Source organism: Parasteatoda tepidariorum, chromosome 1 (assembly GCF_043381705.1).
Source record: "Parasteatoda tepidariorum isolate YZ-2023 chromosome 1, CAS_Ptep_4.0, whole genome shotgun sequence".
In the NCBI taxonomy this organism is placed as follows: Eukaryota; Metazoa; Arthropoda; class Arachnida; order Araneae; family Theridiidae; genus Parasteatoda; species Parasteatoda tepidariorum.
In genome coordinates, this window is record NC_092204.1 from 73,967,633 (window position 1) to 73,986,186 (window position 18,554).

Genomic DNA, 18,554 nt, shown 5'->3' on the forward strand with positions numbered 1-18,554 from the left:
CTGTCGACGAAATGACCCTGTCGACGAAATGACCCTGTCGACGAAATGACTTGTCGACGAAATGACCCTGTCGACGAAATGACTTGTCGACGAAATGACCCTGTCGACGAAATGGCCTGTCGACGAAACAACCCTGTCGAGGAAACGGCCTGTCGACGAAATGACCTAGTCGATGAAACGGCCTGTCGATGAAGTGGTGTCGATGAAATGGTGTGTCGATGAAGTGATTGTCGATGAAATGAATGCGACCCGGGGGAAGCTCAAGACATGAAACCGGTGTTCTCTACAGATGGCACATTTCAGTGCTGCAATTAGCCATGTTTATTTGACTGTTATGGTATGGCAAAATAACAATTAAATTGTTATTTAACCGTTTTTTTCCCGAAAAATACAATTCAAAGAAGATTTATGTAATTAGGCATTTATATATTACTTATGTATGTTAAAAAGCATATTTTATACAGTAGGGAAATGTGCATTTTTTTCTTCGATTCATTTTTAATTTTAACCATTTCAAATTAATTTCTACTTTTTTTAATTCAAAATTCAATAATTTTTTCAAAATTTTTTTTGAATTGTGTTTGAAAATACATCGGTTGCAAATAAGATGTTTTTCAATGTTCTGTTTCAGTAACAAAAAAATGTATTAAAAGAAAGCAAATATTAATCTTATTACGAAGCAAATTTATTTTAATTTTAAAAGAAATAGCAAAAGAAAATAAATTATTAATTGCTATAAATTATTTAACTTTTAACTAAAAACCTAATTAAATATGTTTATTAAAAACACGTTTATAATTTTAGATATCCATTTTAACATAGAATTTTAGTTATTTACTGGTTTACTTATTTGTAAAGTATTTATTTCATATTTATTGTTACCTTTCATTAAAAAGAAGTTTGATAAAAAGATAAAAAGTGATTATTTTTTATTATCTTTAAGAAATATACAATTCAGCGAAAATTATTTATTTTTTTACCTTGCTTAATTTTTCAAAATTAAGGAAAGCAAGAGATTCTTAGCAACAAAAAAATTATTATTTTTTTCTACAAAAATGTAATTTTTTTTAACTAGCAAATAAATTTCAATATTTTCAGTGTTGTATTTATGAAAAAGTCCTATTATATTGTAAATAAATTTCAATAACGTTATCAAATGTTTTAAGTACTTAATTTTTACGAATATTTTAAAATGTAAAACCTATCAAAATTATTTTTGTATGGCTCAAAAACTTATTTTCCTGAAAAAATCACATAAAAATTTATCACATGCTTACATGAAAAAGTTTAAGTACATTACATTACATTACATTAAGTACATTACATTAGTTCATTCCATGTTAAATGAACAATATATTTCATAATTATAAAGTAATTATGACGTAATGCTTGCAATCATGTTCATACGTATAAATATATAAGTAAAATAAACATGAAAACATTATTTTTTTGCCGCTAACTTTCTGTCTCAAATAAAATTATAATGAAAAAAATTAAATTATAACCAACTTATCTAAGGTAGGGTATCAGCCATATATATTGCTTTCCAGAACGTCCTAGCGTTGCTTAAAAAGTCTTAAATTTTATTTGATTTATAAATCAAATATCTCGCAATATATCTGGAAAATTTAAATTCGGAATATGCGACTGGCATCGTTGTTTACATTCCTCCTCTTTCTACTGTGTCTCTTAACATTACACTAAGTTCACGCTTTATTTAGAATCATTCATTCCAATTTCGATTTGGAGAGGGCTACGAATAATAATAATAATTTTAGGTATTTTACTTACCCATATTATTCAAGCTATTAGTATAAGAATGTGTTCAGCATAAGCGGTGACGTCTTCTAGAAGATCCTACGTGATGTTCTCTGTCTCTTATTTACGTCTAAATTTAGACGCTTTGAAAAACGGGTAAATCTCATTCTTTTGGAATATAGCCACACAGTTGCCCGCATAAAACGTGTCTTAATGTTTTTACATAATCTATTCAGCATTTACTGTTGGAGCTAGAAAGTTTTTGTGTATCAGCGATCGCAACCGCGGATGTATTTTGAATTACTTGAATGGAGCACTTTTTAAACTGTGGATTAGAACTAGAAAACGGCTTGTATTTAATCAGGTAAACTATCAAAATTTATATTCAAAGAGTTTTATAAAACAATGGCAATCACCCATTCCGATGTTTTAATTATGCGTAAAAAAAAAATTTGTAAGCACAAAGATTTAATAATGAAAAGAGCTCTAGGTCTGAAAATTTCTATAAAAGAATGATATTGAAAAAGTAGCTGAATCAAAGGTTTTGTAATTTTGTTGTTTTTGTAATTTTTCTTTCATTTTTTTCTCATTTTTCTCTTTTTTTTCTTCCTTTTCTTGGTTTTTTTCTTTTTTTTTCTTTTTGTGATCATCCATTGACACACTTCATTGCGGCGAAGAGAAACGAAATTCATTTGATTTTTTAAAATAATTGTCATTTCATTATTAATCCTTTTTTTAAATTATTTTTCCTGCTGTTTAAACTTTTTAAGCTAGCTGTTGTTTTAACTGTAATTTCAGTAAGAGAGAAAATGCAGTATTTCTCACAAGCAATTAATAACAAATGAGGGGGAATGATAGGAAAGACAGGATAATTTATTTATTTCTCTTCCTCACTTATTTCACCTCAGTCTTATTTATTACTAGAACTTTTATTCTGCAAATTCTTATTTACTTTATTTTGTATGCATTTGGGAGCTAAATTTCCTACTCATTTTCTGTCACTCCTCAACCAACGTAACAGCTTATGCAGTTCCTTTTAAACCCCTTCGCTTACTAATTTCGTTTAACCATTTAGAATGTAATTTCTTTCATACTGCCTTTATTTTAAATACACTAGGCTAGTGTTCCCCAACCTTTTTATCACCGCGGACCTGTCAACGTTTGATAATTTTACCGCTACCAGCTGGGAACGACGACGTTGATTGTTTATATTTTAGATTATTTTGATTTATTAATTTTAATTGCATTTAAACATTCCTTCAAAATAAATACAGTTACACCAAAAAATAAATATAAAGTGATTTAACATTTTAATTTACAAGAACTCTAAATCAATGAGAACCCTGAGCTTGTTTCTTTGCAATATGAGACGGTTCCATCTGGGGTAATCGGAGACAATGACACCCGAAGTGTGTTGCTTATGTCCAGTTTATTCCGTTGCTTTGTTTTGGTTGCTGTTAATGCAGAAAACCACGTTTCACACATATAGGTTGTCGGAAAATTTTAGTGGAACACAGATATTTTTAATTTGGGGTATAAGCCTAGGAATTTAAATTCAGTTTCAAAATGAAATGGGCGGCCCGGTAACATTTGATCCATGGACCGGTCCGCGGACCGGGGGTTGGGGAACACTGCATTAGGCAACCCAGTTTTCTGCTCACTGTTACTCGCCAACCCGAAAAACTGTTTGGACAGCTCTTCTCAGATCGCTTCACTCACTTATTTCGCTTTTCTAACTACTAACGCTTCAACTACTACAGCTTTTTTTTAAGTTCACTACTAGAGATTTTATGCAGTATTTTTTTATAGTCTATTTTAAATATGTTAGGGAATTCAACTTCCACCTCACTGTCACTGGACAACTCGAAGGACTGCTTGCTCAGTTCTTTACAAATCTGTTCGCTTACTACTAATTTTACCTTGGCTCTAGTTGGGTTCAAAATTGGCTCAATATGGGTCCTATAAGAACATGCACCGAGGAACCAATATTGGGATGGCTAGATTTTTTTTATATTGATCCTAGAATGGCTCATATAGCAGTGGTTACCAACTGGGGACCCGCGAAGCCCTTTTTTATGGCCCGCGAAAGAAAATATATTAGTTGTCGTTTTTTTGCGGACAATTTTCGTAAAATCAATATGGGTTTAAAATACTATTCTTCCGTTTAAAAAACCTAATTTCTTCTTTTCTGCGAAATTTAACATACCAATGGTGCAAAAAAATTTATTTCTCAGGTTTTGTGTCCAAGAAAATATTTATTCAAATACAAAAATAATCGCGCATTGTTGCTCTTTTTCATTTTGTGAATATAATTTAGTATATGCGTATCAGAAATTTTCTCGAAGAAATTCTTCCTTTTAACTTTTTGAAACCACTCATTTTTGACGAAATTATTTAAATTTGTAAATTTTAAAACGCGTAAAGGAGGGAATGAATATCATGTTTTATTTAAATTCCTTGAATTGAAAAAAAAATTAATTTCAGATGATCGAGACTTTTTTCTTTCTTTTTTTTGTTGACATAATTCCTAATAAGTAGCAAAAAATTTTAATTTTTCGCAGAATTTGATTTAAAAGAGGAATCTTATCACTAAGTTTCTGATTTAAGAGAAGTTTCAAAATGATACGCAACAAGCAATATTTGTAATACTTGTTATTTTTAATATTAAAAAAACTTTGATAAAAATCTGGCAGTAATATATAATGTTCCTTCAAACATAAAAGAGTCCTATATAAAATTTTGATAAAGTTTGCTGCACGCCATTTGAATGGTGTTTTTAATTGCGGTCCTCGGCCACATGTAAGTTGGAAACCCCTGTTATATAGGGTCTATATCAGTCAATATAGAGCCTACATTGTTGACCAATGTAGGTGCAATATATAATGGATATAAAATATCGGGTGAATCTGACAAAACAATATAGGACCGATGTTGGTTGTAAAGTGGCTGTAAAATATCGGGTGAATCGAAAAATTCTAGGGCCAACATCGGAAGAATTTGAATCTTTATTAAGTGAAGATTCATGAATATTTGCCCAATGAGGGCCCAAGTTATTTTGCTACTAGAATTATTTCTCCTTAGTTTTATTCAACGTTGAAGCTTTTATACTGTAATTTCTTTTATACTTTATTTAAAATAAATTAAGCAGCTCAGTTTCTTGCTCATCGTCATTCGCCAACCAGAATGCGCAGATTTTTATGATTGCAATATCTTCACTCGCTCTTTTCATCTGCCATACTCACAATAAAATCGATGACGGATAATAGGAAAAAAAATAAAAATCTTGGATCGATTAATATTAGCTTTTTGCACCCAAATTTAAAGTCTCGCAGTGGACTAATCGTTAAGATCCAGCAGATCACCAAAGTCAAGCATTACTGGCTGCAGTCAGTGTGCGGGTGGGTGACCACTTGGATCAATCTGCTTTGGTTAGGTACTGAGGGTATGCGGTATTGGTCCTCGTTAAACTGTTCTACCGTAAAGTGCTCGACTTCACGTGCAGGTCGTCGGGCTACCAAAGTGGGGGTGCCATCCCCTCTGCAGAGGATAAAAATTGGGACCGCATGTCTTCGGATCAACCTCAGGGATGTTTCCCAGAACATTGCCAATAGGCCATTGTGCAGCTCTAGTGCGACGTAAATGACCTACAACTACAACTACAACCCAAATTTAAAAGTTGTAAATTGAAAATTAAAAATTGAGTTAAAAATATTTGATTATGTGGTTTATATTTTTGTATTTTAAACCACGAACGCAACGAAAACCAACGTGAATGAAACTTGCATATTAAGAAAGTCAATATCCAAACACATATTTACAAGGTTGACCTGGACAGGAAAAAAAATTGAATAGGTGGGAAAAAAAGGGCCACCACATTTAATTATGACTTGAAATATGCGATGTTGCTTACCATTTACCAATACCTAGAGGACAGTAGTATCTATGTTATGCCAGGTTTCTATTAAGGTGGCATTCAACACTGCAAAGGACTGAAACTGCCCCTTTTTGATATACACAACCCTGCTAAGGATAGCCTCCCCACATTTTCTTAAAGTTAATTGAAGTTAGGAGAATGATGCTGTTGTTGTAGTTCATTTACGTTACACTAGAGCTGCATAATGGGCTATTTGCGACTGTCTGGGAAACATCCCTGAGGATGATCCGAAGACATGCCATCACAATTTTGATACTCAGCAGAGGGGATAGCCCAACGACCTGCACTTGAAGTCGAGCACTTTACGGTAGCACAGTTTAACGAGGACCAATACCGCACACCCTCGGTCCCTACGCAGACTGATCCATGTGGTCACCCACCCGCACACTGACAGCAGCCAGTGATGCTTGACTTCGGTGATCTGCTGGGAACCGTGTCTTAACGATCAGTCCACTGTATGTCTGATGTTAAGAGAAAGAACAGGCCATTCGTGACAAACACCCTGCTAGCCAAAAGCTAACTGTTTGCTTCTTTCTTTATTTATTTTATTCTTTTTTAATTAAAGCACGCTGTTTAGCATATTGTCTATCCTAAAAAGAAAAATAAATATGAATCTCTTTCTGGATTACATAAATAAATATCAACGAAAAGAGCCAGGAAAAAAAACTCAATAATTCCAAACCTAATTTAAAACCTTTCTTATTCTCAGACATAAGAGAACATACCTACAAAAATTATGTCACCGCTAATAGACTCGTATCCAAAAGTTTAAGGAATAAATACATTTTTATGATGAACTCAAAGGTTAATCAAAATTAGTGAAATTTTTAATGAAAATACATCATATTATTACAAAAACAATGATAACAAGAAAGTGATGACACGAGCTTAAGATGAAGAATTTATGAGATTTTGATAAAGTTGCAGCCCGCCATTTGATTGGTGTTTTTAATTGCGACTCCCGGCCTCATGTAAAATGGAAACCCCTGCTAGCTCCAGTAATGTAATTAAAATAATTTGATTGATTTGGATTTACCACGCATCACAAATATGGAATCTATTTTAACTTACTTGGCTAGAAAGAAGTAAAGATGAATAAAGAAGGTGAATGGAATGAAAATTTTATTTTTGATTTATAAAAATAGGAAAACGAAATTAAAAACGAACAAGTATTTGCTTTGAAAAAAGAAAAGAAAAACACTTTAAAAGGAACTATGAGGAAGTATTAATTTTAAATAATGAAGGTGAAATATAATTGTCACACATACCTGATACTATTCCTCCAAAATTATGGTAATAGACCACTAAGAAATTCTAGAAGTTATGGTTTGCGTTAGAGTTGTGATAATCAGCAGCACAGACTTTTATGTATTTTAGTAAGGCACCCTCACTTCTCTGAGGTACCAGGCTGAGATTTTTAAGACCTGAGTAAGAATTTTTTTAAGCGTTTTCTGTCCTTAGTTTAGTTTCATGAATGCCTACACGCGTCCATACAGACCTGGACTTGTCGAGAAAAACCTCGAAGATACCTGGAGATATTCAGCGGAAGAAGTGGCCAGCCAGAACACTGGAGCTTAGTCCCCCAAACCAAAGAGCATGTCTTGGATGCTCTTCACATAGCATTTGCCACTGGCCACCCTTTCCCAGAAACCACCCAGAGCTATGAGCTGCTTTATTGGAGCTGCCTTGATAAAGTGGGAATTATTACCCGAATGATTAGCCGCAAGAGAAAAACTGATGAAGATACACTAAATAGATTAAACGCAGAACAAAGCAGTCGTTCAATTCTCAATAAATTCTGAAAAAGCAGAAATATGACAAATTCAACAAAAATTAGAACTTTCAATACTAGTACTAAATTTGTCCTACTCTATGAGTCTGGAACATAGCACGGCAACAAAAATAATATGAAAAAACTTCAAGTATTTATTAACTGCAGTTTAAGAAGAATCTTACGTATCAAGTGATTCCATAAAATTTGAAGCGCAGAAATCCTTAGAAAAGCAAAACCAATTGAACTGGAAGTTAAGAAACGGAAATGGAAAGGGATTGGTTATGTTCTGTGCAAAACTGAAAAATTTAAAGTAAAACAAGTTTTTGAGTGGAACCCTGAAGGCAATAGAGAAAGAGGCAGACCTAAAAATACTTGGTTCAGGACGATTGTAAACGAATTGAAAACAATAGTGTCAGGATCCTGATTCCTCTCCCACGCATTTGTTTGACCCCTTGACCTGAGGGTCAGAGGGTGAAGGACACTGGAGGTGTCGTCCCCTACCTTGGGGGTGGAGCAAATGACTGTTTCTGAGGAGAAAGAGGATTTTTTAGATCAAGATTAGTTTTGAACGCAGAAGAGTTGAGTTTTGAGTTGAGCTATGATAGAGAAAGCATGAGCGAGAAGGGAGCAGCAGCGCTCCGGAATATTATATTCTCCAATTCATGTATCATTTTGTAAATAATTATATTAATCCAGAATAATGAAATAGATAAGCTATAACTGAAATAATCCTTGGTCATCCTTATTGAGGAGGTCTTTAAAAACGAACCAAGAGACAAAATGTCTCACAAATAGGAAAGGCATTGAGATAGGCAAAATATCTGGTCAAAAATAAAGCGAAATTGAGAGCTATGATAGAAGTCCTGTGGTCTAAATAGAGGAATATGCATGTATGTATGGAAATACAGCAACGTTTCTGTAAGCTCAAATTTACATAATGTTATTCATTTATTTTTTGCTACCTAAAAACTTAACTTTTGGGTATGAATGTAGTTCGAAACTGAAATACGCGATACGAAAAGAAACTCTCAAATTTGATGTAAGACAGTTAATATTTTAAACGAGAATCTTCCTTAAACGTTTCTCAAAAATGAGAAAAAATTCATATTTTACCATAAAATAGTTTTTGCTTTTTTTGCTTTCTGAGAGTAGGAAGAATACGAGAAAATTTTTAAAACAGTGGTGGAAGGCAGAAACTTTCCCTGAAATTTTAAAGGAATCAGAAAATAACAAAATTTTTATATTTTTAAATTTTTATTGAGTGTAATATGTAAAATAATGTGGCAAAAAATATTTTTTTTACTTATCTTTGTAGGAATTACTCCATCCACTTTAACAGATTTTCAAATTTTTAGAAAAACGTATTTTTCTGTCTCTTTCAATCAATATATCTCTCGAACATTATTCATCCAATTTCCATTTTGTTTCATGAGAATATAAATAATTCAATAAACTGGAATGGGATATGGCCTCTAAACATTTTCGTTTTCAATGTAAATATTAGCCTTCTAGTTGCTCTCTGAAGCCAGGAAAGGGGTTCAACCAGCTCTCTTAGGTAACGAGTTTTGCTTTGCTTATGTTTGAGGAAGAGAGAAACCTTTTCTCACGTTTCAGAATTGGTTTTCATTTATATTCAGAGTTAAGATACAATTAATTTAGCTTCGTCACAAAAAAAAAAGTTGACAGGTTGTTAATTCTCTACAAAGCAGCGAAAAAGGGAATTTTTGAAGCATATGAAATTTACATAATTTGAGATCTTCAAAAAGCCTACTCTACGTTAAAGAGAATTTAATTCTAGCAGACCTCATAGTAACAAAATGGAAAACGATGTAAGAATTTCTAAAGCATTGATACATGAGACGAGATTGAAAATTTTGCTTTCTATAAACTCTGTGGAAGTTTTTCGATCTATTTAATTTTCTCAATTATTGTGTTTTCAAATAACATGTAACCTGAGAGCGTTACTTTTCCAACGCACTACCATATAATCTATTTTTTTTTTATTGATATTTTGAATTGCTTATTTTGTTTACAGCCAAATTTGTCTCAATCTATAGAACTTCTTTAAAAGGCAGTTTTAGTTTTCTTTTTCAGTTTAATAAATTTTTGAAGCTGATTTTCTCTAAAAAAAATACATATATTATGAAAAAATTCTAGTTTTAGAAAAAGAGGGCTATTTTTAGAAACTGTTTATCCTCTGTGACTAAAAAAAGATTTGCATTAATTGTAAAACATATATGTGAACATATTCATTCAATGTCCAATGGAGGTTTTTATGAGTTTTAAAAACAAATTGCACCCAGAGACAAGGAACGTTACAATTCCTGATCGCAATGCTCTAATACGCCATCAGGGGAGAAGATCGGTTCCCTGGCTTGAACCTTGCCTCACCTCTTCTTCTCAGTCGTATAGGAGTGTACTGAGATATTTCCCCCATTCTTAATATTTTTCATATTTAATTGTCACAAATAGTTTTTGAAAATTCCATGAATTCCTTTTGGAACAATCAATGTTGTTTTCAATGCCATATAGTTTCCTAACCTAAAATTTTTAAATTTATTTGAAAATCAAGACAAAAATTAATGTAATTCCTTCTCCGATGATTCTCCTCTCTCTAATGGTGAAAGGAAAAGAAGTGTTGCAATAGGTAGAGAGTACTGCCCAACGCCAACTATAGCTCAATCCTATCGCCTGTTTAGCTGATACTGGGTTTAGTTCGTGGTGTTTTCTGAAAATATCAAAAAATGTTTTTTGAATATTTTGTGCATCATTTATTCAAGAGAACATGCGCAAAACTTTCTCATTGTATGTGAAAAAAATTGCCCGTAGTAGAATTTATATTTTAGAGACCGCTCTCACTGCACGTGATTCACGCACTACCAATTGCCTTCGAGGGAAAATAAGAATCGGATTGGTGATATCCTGAGAAAAACTTAGGTGGCTTCCCAAGAAAAAAATCACTAAACAGGTTCTCCAATTTTTCCCGGGGCAATTGGAAGTGCGTGAACTGCATGTAGTGAGAATGGCCTTAAGCGGAGAACCGGAATAGAAAATTTTCACCAATCAAGTTCTCATTCTTCCTCGACGGCAGGATATGCGTGTAATGTAGGCAACGAGAATGGTTCCTTTAAAAAATATGAGAGACCATTCGCTAAATTCGAAGAATTCACGTGTGCGAATTCGGAAACCCTTGCGAGAACTTTACAGGTGAAATATATTTTTCTACGAAAAGTTTATCAATCAAGTTCTTGTTTGCATCGCTGCAATAATATGAAATTTTCCTTTGCTGTTGTTGTTGTTCATTTACGTCGCACTAGAACTGCACAATGGGCTATTGGTGACGGTCTGGGAAACATCCCTGAGGATGATCCGAAGACATGACATCGCAATTTTGATCCTCTGCAGAGGGGGTGGCATCCCCGCGTCGGTAACCCGACGACCTGCACGCGAAGTCGAGCACTTTACGGTAGAACAGTTTAACGAGGACCCATACCGCACACCCTCGGTCCCTACGCAGGCTGATCCAAGTGGTCACCCACCCGCACACTGACCGTAGCCAGTGATGCTTGACTTCGGTGATCTGCTGGGGACCGTGTCTTAACGATTAGTTCACTGCGGGACAAATTTTCATTTGCATCCAGCGTGAATGCCCCTTAAGATAATAGGGAACTGTTCTCACTATAAGAGATTCACTACCTTACCCCAAGAGACAAGTAAAATCTGATTGGCGAGTTTTTTCGTTCCAGAACAAATTTCACGCAGATCTTCGACCGCATCTTCAAATTTAGTTACGTGATATTTTACATACAACGAGAATGGCACTTTAAATAAGCTATGATAATGAGACTACTACTCGTGACTGTCACTGGCTGTCAATTCAGTGGTTGTAAACAAAACAAATCATTTTATTTTGCTGAGAAACAGTTTTAAACAACATTTTCTTACCTTTTTGGTGAGAACTTATGTTAGGTTAGTTCATAAAATAAGTACTTTTCACACCCGAATTATTCCTCTAGCAAAATATTCCGCATTTTTCAATCGAATTTTGACAGTATATTGAGACTATTCCATGGAGAAGGATATGTTTCTTTAATTGTGCTCTAATTGTTAACATTATTTTAAATGTGGGCTGTGTCAATTACAAAAGAAGAATTTTTAATTTCTGTCTAAAGTTAATGAATCCTTATTATTTAAAAAAGTTAATTTTGTACATAACTGGTAAAAATTTATGAAATTGTATAATTATTAAGGCTGAAACGAATAGTGATTTGGCCGAATAGAAAGTTTTTTTTTTTAAATTCATTAATAAATATTATTTTATCCATACAAATAAATTTAGTCATTATTGAAAATTAATTAAAACTTAGTTATATTATTGGTAAAGGGTAAAAACTATAATAGTTATCCATAAGAAATATTTAAATTAAATAAAAAACTAAGTGCTGTAAAAAACAATAAAGGTGAAAAAGAGAAATTGAAAAAAAATCCTTTTAATTCTTAAAACAAACTTTAAATGCTAAAAATATTTTCCAGAAAAAAAGTTTCCAAAAAACATTAAAACAAATATGGTTTATCTAAAAAATAGTGTGCTAAGATAAAAACGTCCGTAAAAAAATTATTAAGCTAAACAAAAAGAAATAAAAAATCTATTTTCTTCACTTTTCACATTGCTATATTTTTAGAAATTGTATTATCTGTTAATACTTAAGATAAAGAAAAAAAATTGAAGCAGTAAACACAGTTTTACAATGCATGATAGGCACACAATATCTAGAGTTCTCTCTAGGAATAAAAAGGGGTAAGTTGCTTCCTCTTAGAAAAGGACACTTGGAGTTTTAAAAGGGCACTCACTTATTAGAGTAAAAGTTTACTAAAATGTGTAATATCTGAAATTGATCCTCAACAATTTTTATGTTACTATCTTATACTGTATTTTATTTGTATATTTCAAAAAGTAATTTTCACTCATCTAAATACGAGAAAAAAAATTTGCTTATAAATAATAATTAAAGGCATGCTAAGACAATCTTTGTGCAAATATTTTTTTTTCTTTAAAAAAAAAACTAAAAAATATTTTTTGATAAACGGCTTAAAAGATTTATAGGAAAGTTATTAGAAAATGAACATTTAAAGGTAATTTTTTTTAAAAAGAAAAGGTATTTACTTAAAAAATAATTTTAAAATCACTCAAAAAATGTATTAATATAACCCCTGGAAAAAAAAAAGAGAAACATATAAAAATTTAACCAGCTGAGAATAATTCTAACAAAGTAAATATTTATAATAGTAATCAGAATTAAACCTATAAACACAGATAGTTTTTGTGTGTAGTTATTATTTTAACCGTTAAATTTTTAAAAAAAACAAAAAAAGGGAATATGAATAAAAAGGCTCTGGTTTTAAAGGATGGCAGCTTATTTTTAAAAACAGGGCAAAGAGAGTGCATTTATAAGGATCAAGGGGCAGGCAAGGTGCGTCGCACTTCTAAAAACACTTAGGGAGAACACTGTAATGTGAAGTTTGTGTATATGTATGTGAGCAAACATTGTTTCAATTATAGGTTGCAGTATTAGCATGAAGGTAAATATTAACCAAATAGACAATATGAAACCTCAAAACACTTTGTTCTTGTATGCAGGTCAGCTGACTTCTGCAGTATAAAATGCTCATTTTGTCAAAATGGAAGTTTTAAAACCATAAATGAGATTCCGCTGATCATAAAGCACCAGAATTTGTCACTGAAAAATTTAGTTGAAAAAATGATGTTTCTTTTTTATAGGAATATTGAGAGTTGCACCAAATATCCAGTGAAACATTGCCGAAATTACAACTTGCAATTTGTAAATTTTTACACAAAGTTTATGTATGTAAATAAAACAGCTGTAAATTATGTAATTAATCTTTCATGTATTTTTCTACTAAATAGGACATTGTTTTATTGATTTAAATTTACTAAATAATTTTGTTCAATTATTAAAGCACTTAAAGGATATTGAATGGAACAACTATGTCATTACAATAATATGATAATAATACAATAATTCTTATTTATCAACACATTATTGTAATAATAAAATACAAAAATTTGTTATGGAACTGCTTTCAATGATAGAATATTTGAATAGACATTTATGTCACTGATAGTTAAAATAAAATATATTATACTTTTATCTAAAATATATATTTCTCACTTGAATTTATAATATGACAAAATAAAGGAATTATGAAGTTAATTTTTTTAGAAAAAGATTTTGCAGACTCTTTCTGACCCACAATATATATACAGTTAGCCTGCGGACCATTTGTTTGACTGTATAGATAAGAAAGAAATAATCTCAGTCTTATTTAATTGTGGAAGCATAATATTACCTTAATTTTCTAGAATAACCGAGAATGAATTCGTAAAATTAAGAAATAATATAAATATCTATCATTTCATTACTGTCAGCATAAGTATCTATCATTTTGAGGTTGCTTTTTTTTAAAAGAAAAAATCATCATGTCTATTAATAATTAATTATAACTTTCTAATATATTTAATAAGTGTTTTCCACTTTTTTTTTTACACAGTGGTTAAGTCAACTTTTTGTTTTATTTACTTTTCTATCAAAATTAAAATACATAGTTAACGTCATTCAATGCCTAGGCTATTAATGACTTATATATATTTATTTAATGCAGCTTATTTTAAGCTTTATTAAATATTATTATTATTATAACTTTATTATTATTATAACTTTAATGTAACATAAGTGTTGAATATTATGAAAAACTCTTGACCCCATCCAATTTTTAAAGCTGGGACAGGTTTCTAAGATTTTTTGAGAATGGGTTATTGTTATCTATACCAGCTAAATCTGCTGTAAAGAATGTGGGTCCTGCTTGAGGTTTTTTTATTGTTTATCAACCTATCTGCGGGGGACAAATTTCAGGATCAAGTTTATCATTCAATGCCTCTTTTAGAAATATTTCTTATGTGTATTCTTAGTTTGCTTGTTTTTTGGGATATTTCATTGTTTTTATTCTTTTCTGATACCTTGTTTGTTTTATAAAAAAATAATTACATAAATTTATTTATGTCTGATATTTAAAAATTTGTATTATTTTGTACTATTATAGAAATTCAAATTTTCGCACATATTTTACTCTTATTATTTTTAGGCATTGACTCATCTTAGGATAATAGTCAAAATTTTGCTGCTGCAAAATGCCTGCCTTAAGGAAAGCCAAGTACAAACCATTTACTAAAGAAATTATTACAAAGGGATATGGTTTTAATACACCACAAGATGGTTCTGTGTGCAAAATAAAAATAATTCTTGATGAAAAAAATGTTATTACTGAACTAAATGATTCCAACGAAAAGGAGATAGTCGTAGGAGATGTTGATGAACCAGTAGACAGAATATTAGAAGATTGTATCCGTACTATGAAGGAAGAAGAAGTTTGTTCCCTACTGTTTCTGCACCCTTGTCTCAATGACGACTCTTCCATACCAGAAGATTCAGTGGTTGAAGCAACAGCAGTTGAAAATGATGAAAATAAAAGTGAAGACGTCAAAGATCCCACTTCATCGGATCAAAATTCAACTGAAGCCATTGATGAAAATGTAGAAACACAGGATGACTGTAAAAAAGATGATCAGTCTTTGGAAGTGACCAAAGCTCCAGAATCTGTTTCTAGTCCTGAGGAAACTCTACAAGAGAAACTAAAAAACATTAAAAACCTTTCAAATGCAGTTGAAATTCATTTTCAGCTTTTGTCTTATACAAGAGAACCTGAAATATGGGAAATGAGCATAACTGAGAAATGGCGCAGAGCAAGTTATCATAAGCAAAGGGGATTGGAATTATATTCTAGAGGCGCATATCAGTATGCTTTTCGTCGTTTTGGCTTGACCCTCAAATATGTTATATCCTTGGAACATGATGTACCATCAATGCAAGAAGAAGGGATGGATATTAAAGGATTGAAACTTTCTTGCTATCTTAATGTTGCTGCTTGCCAAATGAGACATCATAATTATGATTCGGTTGTAATTAATTCATCTAAAGCTTTAAAGCTGCAGCCCAACAATGCCAAAGCTTTATATAGGCGTGGCTCTGCTTATGTGCAGTTGCAAGAATATGAAAAAGCTAAGGATGATTTGGACATTGCACAGCAACTTGAACCTAAAAACCAAGCAATCGCAAAACAACAACAGCTACTAAAAAGCCAAGTTCAGAAGCTTAATCAATATTATGCTAGTGCTATGAAAAAATATTTCTCATAATTTAACGGTAGGTAGAATTAAAAAAAAATAAAAATGTTAATAGAAGTGTGTATATTTTTAAATGTCTGTACTCAACTTAGAAAATTTGGTTGCCATTTTCATAAGTTATATTATACATAATATTCATATTCACATTAAGTAAAAGAAAAGTTTTATTAACTTAGTAAGATTAGTTATGGAATCTATTTAAAGTTTAAAACAAATATGTTATATAATATATTTGTGAAACATAGATATCTGCTCTTTTTAATCATCATGCTTTGGCAAATGGCTAGGTGTAAAGAGTTGTTTCCTTTTTGTAGATTGTTTATCTACCTTATAAGATGAGATAAACTAGGTGTTAAAATGTGACTTACTATGTGTATAATCGCCAGAGAGTTAATGTAGTATAAAATACTGGAGCTTAGCTTTTGATATATTAAAGAAGAAATTTGAAATTATTTAAAAATTAATGCTGTGTTATTATGCAATTACATTGTTTGCATTTCTGCATGCATTTTCTACCTAACTTTTATGTATATAATATTCTGAGAATTTTTTTATTATATTTTTGCAAAAAAAAGCGTAACAATTTGAGTCAACAATATCAAGATATTATAAAATCAATCAGTTTTCTTCCTTTTATGTTTAATACATGACATTTTGAATATTTAAAAAAAAATATACTCAAATGGAAGAAAAAGATTTAATTTCACTAAAATATCGGGCACTGATCACAATTTTTTTTTTACACCAGGATATCAGGGCATCTGGAATTTTTAGATCTCTGATTTTAATCATAATTTTATTCCATAAAAACGATTTTATAATTATTTTTGAAAAAGAAATCCAAAGTTTTGAAGGTTTTAGGTTGGGGAGAAAAATAGTATTTTTTGTAACAATTGTTGTTAAAGAAAGCATGCAGATAATGAAAGCAAAAAACTTTTTATTTATAAGTTTTCTCTGTTTAGCATAATTCTATTTAATTTGGAAAATTTTTTAGGAGCTAATTAAACATAAAATATTGCTGATATTTACTATATACATATTCAATGCAAATACATATATCTATATACCACATACATGTATATATATTCAATATTAGAAAGCACTATTTTTGCAGATATATTCATGTAAGCTGATGACGACTTTATATCTTTTCATTGTTATATTTTCTAATTTTAATTAATTTTATTAATTTCTCAATTTTATTAGTATTTTAATTTTATAATTTTTTTCTCTTTAATATATTTTTTTCTCTGTATTTCTATTTTATATATACATGTCAAAGCTATTATCTTAAACTTCCTTTTAGGCATATGTAGTTAAAATCCCATTGGAAATAAATAAATGTAGCCTAGCAATTAATAAACCTTACTGTGATTAATTTAGGTCCTGAGTCTGCATGAAATTTTTTTGCTCCCTTTACCCGAAAAAAAAATTGTGCTTCAAAATGCTTATAATTAGGGTCCATTTAGTAGAGTGTGCTTTAAAGTAATATAATACTATCTTAAAAAAATCGTGTTTTATAACCGGCATTGAACAGCTGACCAAATTCTGAGATTTTACGACTATCAATGTTCAACTCCGTAGCTTTGAAATTTTGAACCCAAACCAAAAGACAAGAGAACTTCTGGATCAAGCCTTGGTGCTAACAAACTTTTGCAAAGGAGTTTTTGATGAAACTAACCCGCATTTGGGTTACATTGATAGATTAAACCACGTAAACCTTAGTCCGTTGGCAAGGGGATTCTAAATCATGATTCGTTTAATACTGAGAATACTTTATGTCGGCAATGTAGTCAGTGCGAGCCGGGAGCAGAATTTGCTTCAGCCAGCCATTGCTGGGATTTGAACCTAAGTTAATTCATATGGAGGCAAACGCTTTTTTCCCCGAGTCACCATGGCTGTAAGAATACTTTTTGACATCAGAATATTTTATTACAATGTGTAATTTTGAGCCACTTCGAAGCAATGCCATGGGCCCTACAGTCCCATATGATAGTCAAACCTCTTAAAGTAAGAAGGATTCATATGTTATATTAAAAGTTAAAATCCAAAATATAATGTAGTTAGTAGTGTTTTACTTCATATAGAAAATGTACAGAAGAAAAAAACTTTCATAAAATAAATAAAAGGTTTCACAAAAAATCAGGGTTCGTGATTTTTTTGATTTTTTAAAAAAAAATCAAAAGAATCAGATTTTTTTTATTTAAATCGGATTTTTTTGATTTAAATCAGATTTTTTTGATTTTTATTCATACACATTGTAAGAACTTTAGTTTATGATTAAAAATACTTTATAAATGTTTAATCAAAATTAAATTAATATGAAAGCAATATTATAACAATATTTTAGAAGCTCTAACTTACTAATATAATTTTTCATTATAATACATAGTTTTGAATGCATAGCAACCATTTTGAAACAAATGCATAATTGAAATTTGAAGACTAGATGAAATAGAGAATTTAATGAAAGGGGTCTGTCTAGGTTTTTCTGAGAGGTATTTATTTTGTGAAAGTTTAGACATAATTTGTGAAAATTAAAAATAACATTAAAAAATCAACCCAAAAATATGGATTTATTCGTTTCTTACAAAACACAAAAATAAAATTTAAAAAAAAAAAAGTATTTTGTGAAAATCGTTTTTCCTAAAGTTGAATTTGTGAAGGTTCCCTAAGCAGTAGCAAATTTGGCTTGGGCAGACTCTTTAACTATTAAATTTAAGTTTCAATTAGCAAACCATAATTTTAATTTAAAATTGTGTTTTTTTTTCTCTTGATTTTTAATATGACAAAATAAATGTAACAGATTGTGTTTATAAATGTAGTCA

At 30.9% G+C, this 18,554-nt stretch overlaps 2 protein-coding genes across 6 annotated transcripts in view; one reads left to right on the forward strand and one right to left on the reverse strand.

Moving 5' to 3' along the window:
• The window catches only part of LOC107456352 (ankyrin repeat and protein kinase domain-containing protein 1), a 13,648-nt gene extending 11,661 nt beyond the window's left edge, over positions 1-1,987 (reverse strand). The window contains exon 1 of the mRNA XM_016074210.3: positions 1,792-1,987. Within this exon, the coding sequence (XP_015929696.1) occupies positions 1,792-1,795 (4 nt within the window). The 5' untranslated portion in view covers positions 1,796-1,987. The remainder of the gene's footprint in view (positions 1-1,791) is intronic.
• Positions 1,988-2,097: 110 nt separating this feature from the next.
• Positions 2,098-15,772, forward strand: LOC107456355 (uncharacterized). Of its 5 annotated transcripts, none has more exons than XM_071182328.1 (2): positions 2,098-2,122; positions 14,628-15,772. In XM_071182328.1, the coding sequence occupies exon 2, from the start codon at positions 14,674-14,676 to the stop codon at positions 15,736-15,738; it is 1,065 nt and encodes a 354-aa protein (XP_071038429.1). In that variant the 5' UTR covers positions 2,098-2,122; positions 14,628-14,673; the 3' UTR covers positions 15,739-15,772. The 5 variants fall into 5 exon arrangements, with proteins under 5 accessions (XP_071038429.1, XP_015929701.1, XP_015929702.1 ...); XM_016074215.4 differs by lacking the exon at positions 2,098-2,122 and adding an exon at positions 11,300-11,435; XM_016074216.4 differs by lacking the exon at positions 2,098-2,122 and adding an exon at positions 11,324-11,418.
• Positions 15,773-18,554: the final 2,782 nt, after the last annotated feature.